The sequence below is a fragment of the Leucoraja erinacea genome, unplaced genomic scaffold, assembly GCF_028641065.1.
Source record: "Leucoraja erinacea ecotype New England unplaced genomic scaffold, Leri_hhj_1 Leri_103S, whole genome shotgun sequence".
In the NCBI taxonomy this organism is placed as follows: Eukaryota; Metazoa; Chordata; class Chondrichthyes; order Rajiformes; family Rajidae; genus Leucoraja; species Leucoraja erinaceus.
The window spans coordinates 192,003-209,910 of record NW_026575275.1 but is presented as its reverse complement, the minus strand read 5'-3'; the positions used below and the strand labels follow the sequence as shown (position 1 = coordinate 209,910).

The 17,908-nt window shown below is 46.8% G+C and overlaps 1 protein-coding gene across 2 annotated transcripts in view; it reads left to right on the top strand.

Annotated features, from left to right (window-relative positions):
• Positions 1-17,908, top strand: part of pcgf1 (polycomb group ring finger 1) — a 68,310-nt gene that overhangs the window by 39,699 nt on the left and 10,703 nt on the right. For both annotated transcript variants that reach the window (XM_055665028.1, XM_055665027.1), the window contains one exon: positions 13,164-13,203. In XM_055665028.1, coding sequence (XP_055521003.1) covers positions 13,164-13,203 — 40 coding nt within the window. The remainder of the gene's footprint in view (positions 1-13,163; positions 13,204-17,908) is intronic.

Sequence of the window (17,908 nt, the reverse complement as noted above, 5' to 3'; positions counted from 1 at the left end):
TGAATGGCGGTGCTGGCTCGAAGGGCCGAATGGCCTCCTCCCTCATCTATTTTCTATGTTTCTATAACATTGTGGGCAGAAGCTATTCTTGTGCTATGCTGTGTCTATGTGTAGGAAGGAACTGTAGATGCAGCTTTATACAGAAGATAGAGACAAAGTCCCAAAGTAACTCAGCGGGTCAGGCAGTATCTCTGGAGAAAACGGATGGGCGACGTTTCCGGTTGGTACACTTCTTCAGTTTGAAGAAACGCCACACTTACTTTTGTTTCAGAGATGCTGCCTGTCACGCTGAGTGACTCTAGCACTCGGTGTCTGTAATAGTCAATGTTCGATTAGTGAAGCGAAGACCTTTATTCCTAAAACGGAGGCTAATTGCGTCTTCTTTTGCCAAATGTTGACTTCATTAGTCAGAGGGTGGTGAATCTGTGGAATTCTTTGCCATGGAAAGGCTGTGCAGGCCAAGTCAATGGACATTTTTAAGGCAGAGATAGATAGATTCTTGATTAGTACGGGTGTCAGAGGTCATGGGGAGAAGGCAGGAGAATGGGGTTAGGAGGGGGAGACTATTCAAGATTATTCAAGAGAATTTATTGTCACGTGTCCCTGATAGGACAATGAAATTCTTGCTTTGCTTCAGCACAACAGAACATAGTAGGCATTGACTACAAAACAGATCAGTGTGTCCATATACCATTATATAAATATATACACACATTAATAAATAAACTGATAAAGTGCAAATAACAGATAATGGGTTATTAATATTCAGAGTTTTGTCTGAGCCAAGTTTAATAGCCTGATGGCTGTGGGAAAGCAGCTATTCCTGAACCTGGACGTTGCAGTCTTCAGGCTCCTGTACCTTCTACCTGAAGGTAGCGGGGAGATGAGTGTGTGACCAGGATGGTGTGGGTCCTTGATGATGCTGCCAGCCTTTTTGAGGTAGCGACTCAGCCATGATTGAATGACAGAGTAGACTTGATGGGCCGAATGGCCTAATTCTACGCCTATGACTTATGATCTTCTGAATCTGGAAAATAAATTGCGCATCCGAGTATGGAGGTGAGTGTTAATTTGAAGAGTGACTGATGAGCTGTGTGATTTGGACATAAATACCTGCTGCATTTTGGAAGCGTTCACTCTCTTACTTTGCCTGGGGCAGAGGAGAGAGTGAGAGAGAGAGAGATGTGTATTTGCATAACAACTCATCACATCACTCATTAACATCTCAAAGTGCTTCATGTGCAAGGAATTACTTCAGTGACTTGCTTTGTAGGCATATTTTGCGCACAGCAACATCTTGGCAAAGGGCAAAGGGGCAGCAAGTTGGTTTTCTTTCGTGCCTGCCCCGTGGCAATATCCTCAACATTATTCATCAAGGCTTTTATTATTCATCAATTATTCATCATCGTTGTTTTATGCATATCTTGCATTGAATTAATTGGAATCAATGGCAGGGACGTTGGTTTACGTACAGTATCTTTCACGCATTTGTTCTATGTGCCATCTATATTTCTCATTTCCCTTTCCCCTGACTCTCAGTCTGAAGAAAGGTCTCGACTCACTGATCTGTTTTGTAGTCAATGCCTACTATGTTCTGTTGTGCTGAAGCAAAGCAAGAATTTCATTGTCCTATACAGGGACACAGGACAATAAACTCACTTGAATCTTGACCCAAAACGTCATCTATTCCTTTCTTCCCTCCCACAAATATGAAATATGTGAATATGTGATTCTGTTCCATTCTGTTTGTAGTTTGTTTGTGTGTTTGTTTGCACAGTTCGCGAGCATTGCCACTTTTTATTTCACTGCACATCTCGTATATGTATGTGACGACTTAACCTGACTTGACTCCAGAGATGCTGCCTGACCCGCTGATAGAAACTCTCTATCTTTGGTTTAAACCAGCATTTCCAATACCTTCCTAGACATCCCAATAGGTGCTTGTAATTAAACAGTACAGCTCATTTAAAAGCATTCCTTTGCTAAAATTATTTTGGTGTGAGTGTGTATATATTTGGTGTGTGTGTGGGTGTATAGAAAGAACAATTAAATACTTAATTCTTACTTGCAGCAGCACCACAGAATATGTAAACACAGTAAACAATACAATAAACGAGAAAAAAGAAAGTTAGATGTGCGCTTAGACATACTCACATATATATATAGACAGGCACAAAATGCTGGAGTAACTCAGCGGGACAGGCAGCATCTCTGGAGAGAAGGAATGGGTGACGTTTCAGGTTGAGACCCTTCATGTCTCTCTCTCTCTCTATATATATATATATTTTTTTGTGTGTATATATATATATATATATATATATATATATTGTAGGAATTGTAGATATATATATATTGTAGGAAGGAACTGCAGATGCTGGTTTAAACTGAAGGTAGACACAAAATGCTGGAGTAACTCAGCGGGACAGGCAGCATCTCTGGAGAGAAGGAATGGGTGACGTTTCTGGTCGAGACCCTCGATGAAGGTCTGAAACAGGGTCTGGACCCGAAACGCCACCCATTCCTTCACTCCATAGATGCTGCCTGCCCCGCTGAGTTACTCCTGCTTTTTGTTGTCTGTCTATGATCTGTATATATGTGAGAACGTGTATACGCACACAAAACTTTTTTTTTTCTTATTTATTACATTGTTTACTGTGTTTACATATTGTGTTGTGTTGCTGCAAGTAAGAATTAAGAATTTAATTTTTCTCTCTGGGATATCCATGATAAAAAACGCCCTTGACTCGTGAAAATCTAACTCTATCTTGTGGGTGACTCTCGTCTTCCTGTGCCTGAAGTCTTGTTCTGGATTTACTGTGTTCTGGGTTTGCTGTTCAACAGTTCTATGTACCGGCAACAGAACAATGTAATTCTTATTTGCTCCAGCCTTACTGGTCCAGATAAGTGGATGTTTCCACTAGTGGGAGAGTCTAGGACCAGAGGTCATAGCCTCAGAATAAAAAGACATGCCTTTAGAAAGGAGATTAAGACTGGGCTTGTACACTCTGGAGTTTAGAAGGATGAGAGGGCATCTCATTGAAACATATAAGATTGTTAAGGACTTGGACACGCTAGAGGCAGGAAAAATGTTCCCGATGTTGGGGGAGTCCAGAACCAGGGGCCACAGTTTAAGAATAAGGGGTAAGCCATTTAGAACAGAGACGTGGAAACACTTTTTCTCACAGAGAGTGATGAGTCTGTGGAATTCTCTGCCTCAGAGGGCGGTGTGGAGGCCGGTTCTCTGGATGCTTTCAAGAGAGAGCTAGATAGGGCTCTTAAAAATAGCAGAGTCAGGGGATATGGGGAGAAGGCAGGAACGGGGTACTGATTGGGGATGATCAGCCATGATCACATTGAATGGCGGTGCTGGCTCGAGGGCCAAATGGCCTACTCCTGCACCTATTGTCTATTGTCTATTGTCGAAGACAAATGTCTTCAGCCAGAGGATGGAATTCATTGCCACAGAAAACTGTGGAGGCCTTGTCAATGGATATATTTATGGCGAGATTGATGATTCTTAATGAATACGGGTGTCGGGCGTTACGGGGAGAAGGCAAGAGAATGGGGTTGTGAGGGAAAGATAGATCAGCCCTGATTGAATGGCAGAGTAGACTTGATGGGCCGAATGGCTTAATTCCACTCCTATAGGAATAGGTGACGTTTCGGGTCGAGACCCCTTTTCAGACTGATGTTTAAAAAAGAACTGCAGATGCTGGAAAAATCGAAGGTGGCCAAAAATGCTGGAGGAACTCAGCGGGTGAGGCAGCATCTATGGAACGAAGGAAATGTGACGTTTCGGGTCGAGACCCTTCTTCAGACTGATTGCCGTTTTTGTGCTCTGGCCTCGGGCGCCTGCGTTGATGTACAAGCCCTCGGTGGCCGTCTTTCTGCTTTTACAACTCTCCGCGCGCCCGTGCGTGTGTGTGTGCGTGTGTGTGTCCCGGCTACTTGGCATTTTCACCGCCGCTGGTTTTAATTACAGTACACAGCACTTGTGGAGTGTTGCCTTGACAGCAGGCGAGGGATGGGCAAGGGGGAGAGTTTGCTGTGTATAGCACAGAAGGCCAGGAGCTTGTACAATCAATACACAGAGGGGGGAGAAAAAAAAGAAAAATTCTTATCGAGCGGCTTGTTCGAGTCTAGATTCATCACTCAATCTGGTGAATTTGCAGCAGCTGGAAGGCTCTGGGGTCGATACTAATTTTAAAGCAATTAGTTTGGAAGTGTTGCTATCAGCAAAGCTCTCGCACAGGGCTCTTGGAAACTCTGATAAATAGTTTACTGCCGGTGTGTAAGGGGGCTGGTTCTTTTCTGCTTGCCTGCCAATCATTTCCAAGTTGATTTTTTATTTTCTCCTTTGGGTGCGAATGAACCTTACCCCAGTGTGAAGAAGGGTCTCAACCCGAAACTCACCCGCTGAGTTTCTCCAGCATTTTCGTCCTCCTTCGATTTTTCCAGCATCCGCAGTTCTTTCTTAAACATTACCCCAGTACATGTTCATCGGTTCACCAGTGATTGGGGCAGAATTGGGCCATTTGGCTCATCAAGTCTACCCCGCCATTCAAATCATGGCTTATCTATCTTTCTCTCTCAACCCCATTCTCCTGCCTTCTCCCCATACCCCTCCCTGCCTTGGGCGATCACGGTGGCGCAGCGGTAGATTATCTGATATTTGCAATTTATAATTTTATTTATTCATGTGTGTACATATTTAAAAGTACGGTATATGGACCCACTGACCTGTTTTGTAGTAAATGCCTACTATGTTCTGTTGTGCTGAAGCAAAGCAAGAATTTCATTGCCCTATCAGGGACACATGACAATAAACTCACTTGAACTTGAACTTGAGTTGCTGCCTTGCAGCGCCGGAGACCCGGGTTCAATCCCGACTACGGGCGCTGTCTGTACGGAGTTTGTACGTTCTCCCCGTGACCCGCGTGGGTTTTTTCTGAGTTCTTCGGTTTCCTCCCCCACTCCAAAGATGTACAGGTGTGTAGGTTAATTGGCTTGGTGTCAATGTAAATTGTCCCTAGTGTGTGTAGGATAGTGTTAATGTGCGGGGATCGCTGGTCGATGCAGGCTTGGTGGTCAGAAGGGCCTGTTTCCATGCTGTACCTCTAAAACTAAATCCTGTACAAATCATGAATCTATCTATCCCTGCCTTAAAAATATCCATTGACCTGGCCTCCCCATCCTTCGGTGGCAATGAATTCCACAGATTCACCACCCTCTGACTAAAGAAATTCTTCTTCATCGCCTTCCTAAAGGTACAGACTCTCCCACTAGTGGAAACAATCTCCATATCCACTCCATCCAGGCCTTTCACCATTCGGTAAGTTTCAATGAGGTCTCCCCTCTTTATATGTTAACCCACTCATTCCTGGGATCATTCTCGTAAACCTCCTCTGGACCCTCTCCAGCACCAGCACATGATTCCTTAGATATAGGGCCCAAAACTGCTCAAAATACATACCCATTAATATGGAACATCTGCTGGACACACTGAAGAATTGCTAGAAGATAGACACAAAATGCTGGAGTAACTCAGCGGGACAGGCAGCATCTCCGGAGAGCAGGAATAGGTGTCGTTTCGGGGCGAGACCCTTCTTCAGGCTGAGAGTCGGGGAAGGGGGAGGTACAGAGATAAGGAAGTGTGAGGTGTGAGAACGAAACATCAAAGGGGATGGAGATCAAGGCAAATGTAGAATAGATCATTGTTAGCTAGGAGAAGGTTACAACAAAGTCAACAGGGATAAAATGTAATCAGGGACATTCTCAAACTGGTGGGAGAACCGGGAAGGGGAAGGGGATGGAGAGAATGGGAAAGCAAGGGCTATTTGAAGTTAGAGAAGTCAATGTTCAAACTGCCCAAGCGAAATATGAGGGGCTGTTCCTCCAATTTGTGCTGGGCCTCACTCTGACAATGGAGGAGGCCCAGGACAGAAAGGTCAGTGTGGGGATGGGAGGGGGAGATAGGGTGTTTAGCAACCGGGAGATCAGGTAGGTTTGGGCGGACTGAGCAGAGGTGTTCAGCAAGACAATCACCGAGCCTGCGCTTGGTTCTTGGTTTCTTGGTCCTCCAAAATATTCCAAATGGAATTTAAACTGGAGGTGGTGAAGGGAGGGATTAAGCCAGAAAGGGTTATTGGGAAGAAAGAGCTACTTTAAATTTAGTTGCGTCTGGTTGGGTAACTATAGTTGGGGGGAGATTATTCTATGCTTTAATTGTGCGGGGGAAGAACGAATTGCTGTACGCGTCTGTCTTTGTAGCTGGGATCACAAATTGGATCGAATGCCCTCGTCTGCTCCTAATTGGTTTGGGTTTGGTGTAGGTCTCACCAGTATACAGGAGGCCAGACCTGGAACAGCAGATACAGTAGATGAGGTTGGAGGAACCTCCGCCTCATCTGATAAAACGATTGGGATCCTTGGACGGAGAGGGTATCGGGTCAGGTGTTGCATCTCCTGTGGTTTGTTAGGTTCCCTTGGGCAAGGCGAGCTTTTCCGGCATTTCAAGAGTTCAAGTTCAAGATAATTTATCGTCATGTGTCCCTGATAGGACAATGAAATTCTTGCTTTGCTTTAGCACACCAGAACATAGTGGGCACGCATACCTTTTGGATGATGTCGAGTTTAATTTCAACGAATTGCGTATTACGGAGCCAAGCAGCGAGTGGTAGGAAACAGCCTTGGACGCTGGGTGAATGAATGTGAAGAAATGGGCAGCAAAAGGTTGGTTGCAGATGTAGAAGTGTTGGTTGGGGACAAGAGGATTGTGTGTGTGGTTTCAGGTTGGGGGTGGGGTGGGAAGGTACGGTAGTGATGGGATGTCACACAAGCTGCTGGGGAAGAGAGCACAGCTCGGGAGAGAAGATTCAATGGTACTTTTAACATTGCAGTGAAATGCTTTGTTTTTGGCATACAACCTGGTTATGCAGCTAGGCAGCACACCAAATCTCAACTGGGCAGTACACAAGAGTCGCCACGTTTCTGGCACCGACAAAGTTACAAAAAGTCGATCGAACGGCTTTAGACAATAGACAATATTGCAGGAGTGGGCCATTCGGTCCTTTGAGCCGATCAATGTGATCATGGCTGATCATCCCCAATCAGTACCCCGTTCCTGCCTTCTCCCCATATCCCTAGGCTCCACTATCTTTAAGACCCTATCTGGCTCTCTCTTGAAAGTATCTAGTGAACCGGCCTCCACCGCCCTCTGAGGCAGAGAATTCCACAGACTCACAACTCTCTGTGTGTGAAAAAGTGTTTCCTCATCTCTGTTCTAAATGGCTTGCCCCTTATTCTTAAACTGTGGGCCCCTGGTTCTGGACTCCCCCAACATCGGGAACATGTTTCCTGCCTCTGGCATGTCCAAACACTTAATAATCGTATATGTTTCAATAAGATTCCCTCTCATCCTTCTAAACTCCAGAACGTACAAGCTCAGCCGCAACATTTTCTCAGCATATGACAGTCCCGCCATCCTGGGAATTAACTTTGTAAACCTACGCTGCACTTCCTCAATAGCAATACTGTCCTTCCTCAAATTAGGGGACCAAAACTGCACACGATACTCCAGGTGTGGTCTCACTAGGGCCCTATACAACTGTAGAAGAACCTCTACGCTCCTATACTCAACTCCTCTTGTTATAAAGGCCAACATGCCATTCGCTTTTTTCACTGCCTGCTGTACCTGCATGCTTACTTTCATTGACTGATGAACAAGGACCCCCCAGATCCCATTGTACTTCCGCTTTTCCCAATTTGACAGTAATCTGTCTTCCTGTTTTTGCTACAAAAGTGGATAACCCCACATTTATCCACATTAAACTGCATCTGCCATGCATCTGCCCACTCACCCAACTACCGGTCCAAGTTACCCTGCATTCTCATAGCATCCTCCTCACAGTTCACACTGCCACCCAGCTTTGTGTCATCTGCAAATTTGCTAATGTTACTTTGAATCCCTTCATCTTAATCATTTAGATGAAGGGATTCAAAGCTTTATCTTTTACTCGTACCTGGGAACATGGCTGCAGACGGCCCCTGCCCGCCCCCCCTTCATTGTCTAGGGGCCCCATGATGGGTCCCACCTTCATTCTCTACGCCCCTCCCCCCCCCCCCCCCCCCCACCGCGTTCCCCCTTCAATCATGGCCTCCCCCCGAGATGGAGAGAACGTGTGAGAGGGCAACCAGGGAGAACCAGATTGAGAATACTCAACGGTTGCGGTGGCGCAGTGGTTAGAGTCGCTGCCTTACAGCGAATGCAGCGCCGGAGACCCGGGTTCAATCCCGACCACGGGCGCTGTCTGTACGGAGCTTGTACGTTCTCCCCGTGACCCACGAGAGTTTTCTCCGAGATCTTTGGTTTCCTTCCACACTTCAAAGATGTACAAGTTTGTAGGTTAATTGGCTTGGCAAATGTAACATTTGTCCCTAGTGGGTGTAGGATAGTGTTAATGTGCGGGGGTCGCTGGTCGGCGCGGACCCGGTGGGCCGATGGGCCTGTTTCCGCCCTGTATCTCTAAAACTAAACACAACTCTTTTGAATGAGCTTTGAGAGGCTTTCTGGCCATTGAGGGGCACTTCTTCTCCTTGTTTGTTTAAGTTTTAGTTTAGTTTGTGGTCATGTTTACCCAGGTATAGCGATAAGCATTTGTTGAGTGCTATCCTGTCAAAGATGCAGGGTAAAGGATACACCATTTAGTGCAAGATAAAGTCCGATTATAGAAACAGAAACATAGAAAATATGTGCAGGAGTAGGCCATTCGGCCCTTCGAGCCTGCACCGCAATTCAATATGATCATGGCTGATCATCCAACTCAGTATCCCGTACCTGCCTTCTCTCCATACCCCCTGATCCCTTTAGCCACCAGGGCCACATCTAACTCCCTCTTAAATATAGCCAATGAACTGGCCTCAACTACCTTCTGTGGCAGAGAATTCCACAGATTCACCACTCTCTGTGTAAAATTGTTTTCTCTCATCTCAGTCCTAAAAGATTTCCCCTTTATCCTTAAACTGTGACCCCTTGTTCTGGACTTCCCCAACATCGGGAACAATCTTCCTGCATCTAGCCTGTCCAACCCCTTAAGAATTTTGTAAGTTTCTATAAGATCCCCCCCTCAATCTTCTAAATTCTAGCGAGTACAAGCCGAGTCTATCCAGTCTTTCTTCATATGAAAGTCCTGACATCTTATAGATAGTTCAAAGCAAAGATCCTAGCTCCGCTCTATGATCTTTGGTTCAAAGGTCCCCAATGGGGTAGGTGGGTGGTCAGAACCGTACTCTTAACTGGTAAGAGAACGATTCAGTTGCCTGATAACAGCTGGGAAGAAGCGGAGGCAGATACGATGGTGGCTTTGAAGAGGCATTTGGATATGTTTAGTTTGGTTTATTATTGTCACGTGTACTGGGGGACTGTGAAAAACCTTTTGCTGCGAGCTTATCAAGTCAATGAAAGGACTGTACAAGATTACAATCAAGCCGAGCACGGTGCAAAGATACAGGATAAAGGGACTAACGTTTAGTGCAAGATAGCTCGCAGGTCTCCAATGAGGTCGATGGTAGGGCAGGATCGCTCTCCGGCTGGTGAAAGCACCATCTACCTCATTGGAGACCCTCAGACTATCAATAATCGGACTTTAATGGACTTTATCTTGCGCTAAACATTATTCTCATTATCATAGGTTGTTTTCCGCTGACTGGACAGCGCTCGACAAAAAGCCGAACACTGACGATAAACTAAACTAAGGCTCGAAGGGCCGAATGGCCTACTCCTGCACCTAATTTCTATGTAATTGCATAGAATGCAAATAGTGTTTCACTGTATCTCAGTTTCAGTTTCAGTTCAGTTGAGTTTATTGTCACGTGCTATCCACCGAGGTACAGTGAAAAGCTTTTGTCCCGTGCTAACCAGTCAGCGGAAAGACAACACATGATTACAATCGAGCCATTTACAGTGTATAGATAAATGCAAAGGGAATAACATTTAGTGCAAGGTAAAGCAAGCAAAGTCCGATCAAGGACAGTCCAAAGGTCCAAAGAGTTAGACAGTAGTTCAGCTCTGCTCTCTGGTTGTGGTAGGATGATTCAGTTGCCTGATAACAGCTGGGAAGAAACTGTCCCTGAATCTGGAGGTGTGCGTTTTCAAACTTCTGTATTTCTTGCCTGATGGAAAAGAGGGGGTGAGTCGATGGAAGGGAGGTTGGGTTACAGATCTTCCACTCATTTGTTCTCTGTCCATTCTATATCTCTCGTTTCCCAAACCCCTGACTCAGTCTCGCGACCCGAAACGTCACCCGTTCCTCCTCTCCAGAGATGCTGCCTGACCCGCTGAGTTACTCCAGCTTTTTGTGTCTACGGAATTTTCCACGCTGTTGGTGTGGAAAATATCACAGGAGAAGCAAGGTTGGAATGGGACAGGGTGCTAAGATCCACAGCATGGCCCCCTTACATCCCTTTCCCCCAGTCCCCTAAATAGAATGTCTACCTGCTTGCCGTCTGTAGCACAATTAATCTTTGTCACAGAGTTTAAGAAAGAACTGCAGATGCTTGAAAAATCGAAGGTGGACAAAAATACTGGAGAAACTCAGCGGGTGAGACAGCATCTATGGAGCGAAGGAAAAATAAGTTGTCTCGACCCGAAACGTCGCCTGTTCCTTCACTCCACAGATGCTGCCTCGCCCGCTGAGTTTCTCCAGCTTTTTTCCAGCTACCTTGGTCACAAAATTGTCACTTTTGGTTTCATGCCAGGCGGAAGAACCGGGCTCTTGAAAGTTCACCCTTTGCTCTGTCCAGGTGCCAAGGCAAGCTTTAAAAATAAACATAGCGGATGGGGGGGCGGGGGGGGGGACAAGGGAATAACGGCACAGCAAATTTCATCACAAATATTGAGTTAAGTCTTCCAGCGCAATAATGAGAATTGATGCGGGCTGTTTAATTCATGAGACGGGGTAACCTTGTTCTGACTCGGGGAGGCTGATGTAAATCAGCTTAATATTCAACCATTGCTCATGGGATGAAATTTTGTGCAAAAATCAAAGGAAGAAAAAAACATTGGGGGGTCACCGCAATCTGCCCGTAGTTTAGTTTAAAGGCACAACGCGGAAACGGGCCCTTCGGACCACTGACTCCACGGGGACCAGCGATCCCCGCACATTAAAGGGCCTGTCCCACTTGCATGCGTTTGGCGTGACCAACTTCGCGTGAACTTCGCAGAGTTCGTGCGAAGTTGGTCGCGCCAAACGCACGCAAGTTCGCTCGTGACGTTATTTATGTCATTCTTACCAATCAGCTGGGCAGGAGGCAGGCCGACGCCACGCCGGCCGGTGACGTCATCACACAACGCCACGTGCTGGGCGTAGGCCGTCAAGACGCTGCATACGATGTCAAGACACTGCGTACGTCGCAATGCACCTGCGTGCCGACAGGCCGTTGGCAAGCAAAGATTTCGGCCACTGCAAGAATTTCTGAGTCCCACGTGATGTCGGGACCAGCCCCGCACAACTCCGTGCTTCTAAGTGGGACCGGCCGCGAGCGGCCATACGGTGCCCGTACACCTCAAGCGACCACGAGGTCGCGTAATTTGCGAGCCAAGGTCGCGTAGGTGGGACAGGCCCTTAACACTATCCTACACACACTAGGGACAATTTTGCATTTTCACCAAGCCAATTGATCTACAGACCTGCACGTCTTTGGAGTGTGGGAGGAAACCGAAGTTCTCGGAGAAAACCCACGCGGGTCACTTCTTCTTCTTCTTGCGTATGGCGTGCATAGCCTAAAGTTGTCGGACAACTTGTTCTGATTGATCTTATTTGATTGTGCACGCCAGGTCGATTGCATTGGTTGAAACAGGGCGGACCACATGAAGGTTGCAATCTCCCCACCCCACGCAGGTCACGGGGAGAACATACAAACTCCGTACAGACAGCGCCCGTGGCCGGGATCGAACCTGCGCCTCTGGGGCTGTAAGCACTGTAAGGCAGCGACTCTATCGCTGCACCACCGTGCCCTAATGCGATGTATTGTATAATCTGCGTGTGACCATTACTGCTGCAGTTCTACAGCGGGAGGTGAACTCACGATATGATACGATAGAACTTCATGTAGATCTTCCCAGGAGGGAAATTGATTTGTCAACAGTCATAAAAAACACAAAATACATGAAACACAACATTAAAGTGACCAGTGGAAAGGCTTGGGGATGTGCAAAGATTGGGGGGTGAGGGGGGGGGGAGGGGAGTCAGTCTCAGTCTACCGCACGACAGAAGGGGGAGAAGTTGTACAGTTTGATAGCCACAGGGAAGAAGGATCTCCTGTGGCGTTCTGTGCTGCATCTTGGTGGAACCAGTCTGTTGCTGAAGGTGCTCCTCAGGTTGACCAGTGTGTGTCACGGAGGGGTTGAGCTGTATTGTCCAGGATGCTCCGCAGTTTGAGGAACATCCTCCCCTCCAAGACCAACCTCCCATGAATCCAACTCTGCCCTCTGAACTCTGGATGTGTTCAAGAGAGAGTTAGATGTAGCTCTTCGAGCTAACGCAATCAATGGATATGGAGAGAAAGCAGGAACGGGGTACTGATTTTGGATGATTAGCCATGATCCTATTGTTCCTTACATCCACCACCCTTTGTGTGAAAAAGTTACCCTGCAGATTCCTATTAAAGGGCCTGTCCCACTGTAGGAGGTAATTCAAGAGCTCTCCCGGGTTTCCCCTGATTCGAACTCGGAGAATTACGGTAATGGCCGCTCGTAGGTACTCGGAGGTTTCGTGGACATTTTTCAACATGTTGAAAATTCTTCACGATCTTACCGCGTTTCCCGAGTACCTGCCGTTAGCGTTACGAGCCGCTAAGAGACGTCCCGAGCTCCGACGTACCCGCTACGTACTTACCACGAGTTCGATTTTTTTTAAATCTCGGGAGAGCTCTTGAATGAGCTCGTACAGTGGGACAGGCCCTTAAATCTTTTTCGCTTAAACTGATGTCCTCTGGTCCCCCATTCATCTATTTCTCCATTTGTATATTTTTGCTTATAACGAATAGATTGCTAAACGTTTGGATCATTTCTCTGCTGTGTGCATTGTTTGTTGGAAGATACTGAATGACTATAATCGGCTTGCAGCACCTACGTTTAATATTGTTTTTCCTTGTGATTCTTGCAGCTCTCCTTTGGGAAAAGAGAAAGGAAAAGTGGTGTTACCGGTAAGACTGAGCTTGGACCATCTTAGTTTGCAAGCCTTCACCCAGCTTTTCCTCTGCCTCGCTTGCTCTCATTCTCATATCACTCCCAGCTTAGGTCAGCAGATCCAACTCATAGAGTCATACAGATGGAAGTGGGCCCTTCGGCTCAACTTGTCCATGCCAGCAAAGATGCCCCATCACTGCTAGTCCTACCTGCCTGTGGTTGATCCATATCCCTCCAAACCTAAAATAGTAATCGCCTCACTTCTGATGAAGAGTCATATCCTGAACATAGAACATAGAAATTAGGTGCACTGAGTAGGCCATTCTTTTTTTCAAGCCTGTCACCGCCATTCAATACGGATCATGGCTGATCATCCAATGAATTGTCTCCCGCGACTGTCATAGTTGTCCATCACCCGAAAATCCCCATAGCCACAAGGGCCCCCCCCCCTCGACGTAAATATAAATAATGAATCTTACTTAGAAACTGCATTCATAGCAGAGAGGTCCAGGAGAGCCATTCGGCCACTCTGTGTGAAAAATTCAATGTGATCATCTCTGATTTTAAATCCCGTACCCCTTCTCTCCATAAGCTGTGACCCTTAGCCACAAGGGGAGTCAATCCCTCTGAAATATATGAGTGTGCTGGCCTCAACTACCCCTGTGGCACTGCTTCCAGAGATTCACCACTCTCTGTGTGAAAAAAGGTTTTCTGTCATCTCATTTTAAAGGATTTACGGTTTTGTCTTAAGCTACGACCCCTTGTCCTGGACTTCCCGACTGTCATAGTTGTCCTGCGGGTCACCGAAACCCCCAGAATTTTGTACCCCCCCCCCCCCCCCCTTTAACTACGTTTTTGAAATATTTTAACTATTACTTTAACTACGACTCTTTGGGCGACTGAGGAGACGACTCACGACCATACAGGCACCATGTGGTGACAGCCTAGTCGCCTGTAGTGGCCTAAAAAAATTGTTCGAGTGGGACAGGCCCAATAGGAGTAGAGTTAGACCATTCAGCCCATCGTCTACTCTGCCATTCAATCATGGCTGATCTATTTCTCCCTCCTAACCGCATTCTCCTGCCTTCTTCCAATAGCCTCTGGCACCTTTACTAATCAAGAATCTATCTCTGCCTTAAAAATATCCACTGACCTGGCCTCCACAGCCTTGTGCAGCAAAGAATTCCACAGATTCACCACCCTCTGACTAAAAAACATTCTCCTGCCTATAATAAAGTCCTCTAATTCTGCGGCTGTGACCTCTAGTCCTAGACTCTCCCACTAGTGGAAACATCCTCTCCACATCCACTCTGTCCGGGCCTTTCACTATTCTGTGAGTTTCAATGAGGTCCCCCCCCCTCACTCTTCCTAAACTCCAGCGAGTACAGGCCCAGTGCCGTCAAACGCTCATCATAGGTTAACTAACTCACCCATTCCTGGGATCATTCTTCTAAACCTCCTCTGGACCCTCTCCAGAGCCAGCACATCCTTCCTCAGATATATATGGTGCCTAAAATGGCTGCCTGACCAGCGCCTTATAGAGCCTCAGTATTACATCACTTCTTCAGACGCGTTCCGATCCGAAACGTCACCTGTTCCTTTTGCCCAGAAACGCTGCCTGACCCGCTGAGTTACTTCAGTATTTTGTGTTTATCTTCAGTATAATCAATCAAGTTAAACATAAAGGCAAGAGGCAGTGCGAATAGAACACGGTGGCGCAGCGGGATCCATCCTGACTACGGGCGCTGGCTGTACGAAGTCACAGAGTGATACAGTGTGGAAACAGGCTTTTCGACACAACTTGCCCCACTGACCAACATGTCCCAGCTATACTCGTCCCACCTGCCCGCGTTTGGCCCATGTCCCTCCAAACCTGTCCTATCCATGTCCCTGTCTAAATGGTTCTTAAATGTTGGGATAGTCCCAGCCTCAACTATCTCCTCTGGCAGCTCGTTCAATACACCCACCACCCATTGTGTGAAAAAGTTAGCCCTCAGATTCCTATTCAATCTTTTTCCCTTCACCTTAAACCTATAGTCTTTCCGCTGACTGGTTAGCACGCAACAAAAAGCTTTTCACTGTACCTCGGTACATGTGACAATAAACTAAACTAAACTAATTAAGGCGAGGACTATCCCAACACTTAAGAAGCACTTAAACGGGTACATGGATAGAAAATTAGACATAGAAACATAGAAAATAGGTGCAGTAGGAGGCCATTCGGCCCTTCGAGCCTGCACCGCCATTCAATATAATCATGGCTGATCATCCAACTCAGTATCCTGTACCTGCCTTCTCTCCATATCCCCTGATCCCTTTAGCCACAAGGGCCACATCTAACTCCCTCTTATATATAGCCAATGAACTGGCCTCAACTGCATTCTGTGGCAGAGAATTCCAGAGATTCGCCACTCTGTAAAAAATGTTTTTCTCATCTCAGTCCTAAAAGATTTCCCCTTTATCCTTAAACTGTGACCCTTTGTCCTGGACTTCCCCAACATCGGGAACAATCTTCCTGCATCTAGCCTGTCCAACCCCCTAAGAATTTTGTAAGTTTCTATAAGATCCCCCCTCAATCTTCTAAATTCTAGCGAGTACAAGCCGAGTCTATCCAGTCTTTCTTCATATGAAAGTCCTGCCATGCCAGGAATCAGTCTGGTGAACCTTCTCTGTACAATAAACTAAACTAAACTAGTTGAGGCGGGGACTATCCCAACACTTAAGGAGCACTTAGACAAGTACATGGATAGGACAGGTTTGGAGGGATACGGACCAAGAGCAGGCAGGTGGGGGCTAGTGCAGTTGGCCAGTGTGGGCAAGTTGGGCCGAAGGGGCCTGCTTCCACACTGTATCACTCTGTGATTCCACCACTTGGTTCTCTGTTCAGGAAACATTTCGTCAGCGCAGTCAGCGCTCCCCTGACACCGCTTCCAGATGCAGGAGCTGTTTCAGTGTGTGTGTGTGTCTGTTCCAATAGCCAGACTCACAGTAAATCCAAAACATATTTAACATGAAGCAGATACAAAGCTTGCAGTTAATGTGAAGGCTCAGGGGTCACAAATCATTTCACATCGCTGCAGCAGATGGGGGTCTATTGATTTTTTTTTTTCCATGTCCTGTGTTCTCAGATCACTGAAGTAAAATTCAATTATTCCCACTGTTGTCAGGAGGCAGACTGAGTCCCCCGCTCCATCCCCTCCTCCCCTCCCCCTTGCATCCGCTGAGCACGTGCGTGCAGTGAATAATCTTGGAGCTGCTGCGTGGAGTAGAATTCAAATTATGTTTGGATTATGTTATTGCTGCCTGTACGCTGACCGAGGTGCAGTGAAAAGCTTCATCTTTGCATGCTATCCAAACAGATCAGATAATACTGTACATAAATAGACAACAGGTGCAGGAGGAGGCCATTTGGCCCTTCGAGCCAGCACCGCCATTCAATGTGATCATGGCTGATCATCCCCAATCAGTACCCCGTTCCTGCCTGCTCCCCATATCCCCTGACTCCGCTATAGCTATAGAAACATAGAAATTAGGTGCAGGAGTAGGCCATTCAGCCCTTCGAGCCTGCACCGCCATTCAATATGATCATGGCTGATCATCCAACTCAGTATCCCGTACCTGCCTTCTCTCCATACCCCCTGATCCCCTTGGCCACAAGGGCCACATCTAACTCCCTCTTAAATATAGCCAATGAACTGGCCTCAACTACCCTCTGTGGCAGAGAGTTCCAGAGATTCACCACTCTCTGTGTGAAAAAAGTTCTCCTCATCTCGGGTTTAAAGGATTTCCCCCTTATCCTTAACCTGTGACCCCTTGTCCTGGACTTCCCCAACATCGGGAACAATCTTCCTGCATCTAGCCTGTCCAACCCCTTAAGAATTTTGTAAGTTTCTATAAGATCCCCTCTCAATCTCCTAAATTCTAGAGAGTATATCTTTAAGAGCCCTATCCAGCTCTCTTGAAAGCATCCAGAGAACCGGCCTCTGAGGCAGATAATTCCACAGACTCACAACTCTCTGTGTGAAAACATTTTTCCTCGTCTCCGTTCTAAAAGGCTTACCCCTAATAGCCCTGTCCCACTGTACGAGTTCATTCCAAGAGTTCTCCTGAGTTTGCCCTGATTCGAACTGGAGATTTACGGTAATGGCCGCTCGCTCGTAGGTACACGCGGCTCTGTGAGGGTGTAGATGGAGTCGAGGGAAGGGGGAGGTTGGTTTGCGTGACATTCTCCTCTCCCAATGGATATTGAGCCCTTTTTGTGCGCCGTTCCTTCCCTGGAACCTGGGATCTCGTCGGTGGCGACAGCTCAGTACACATAAATGTGAGGTTATCCACTTTGGCGGCAAAAACAAGGGGGCAGATTATTATCTCAATGAGGTTAGGTTAGGTAAGGGGGGGGTGCAGCGAGACCTGGGTGTCCTTGTACACCGGTCACTGAAAGTTGGCGTGCAGGTACAGCAGGCAGTGAAGAAAGCTCATGGAATGTTGTCCTTCATAACAAGAGGATTTCAGTATAGGAGTAAAGAGGTTCTTCTGCAGTTGTATAGGGCTCTGGTGAGACCACATCTGGAGTATTGTGTACAGTTTTGGTCTCCTAATTTGAGGAAGGACATCCTTGTGATTGAGGCAATGCAGCGTAGGTTCACGAGATTGATCCCTGGGATGGCGGGACTGTCATATGAGGAAAGATTGAAAAGACTAGGCTTGTATTCACTGGAATTT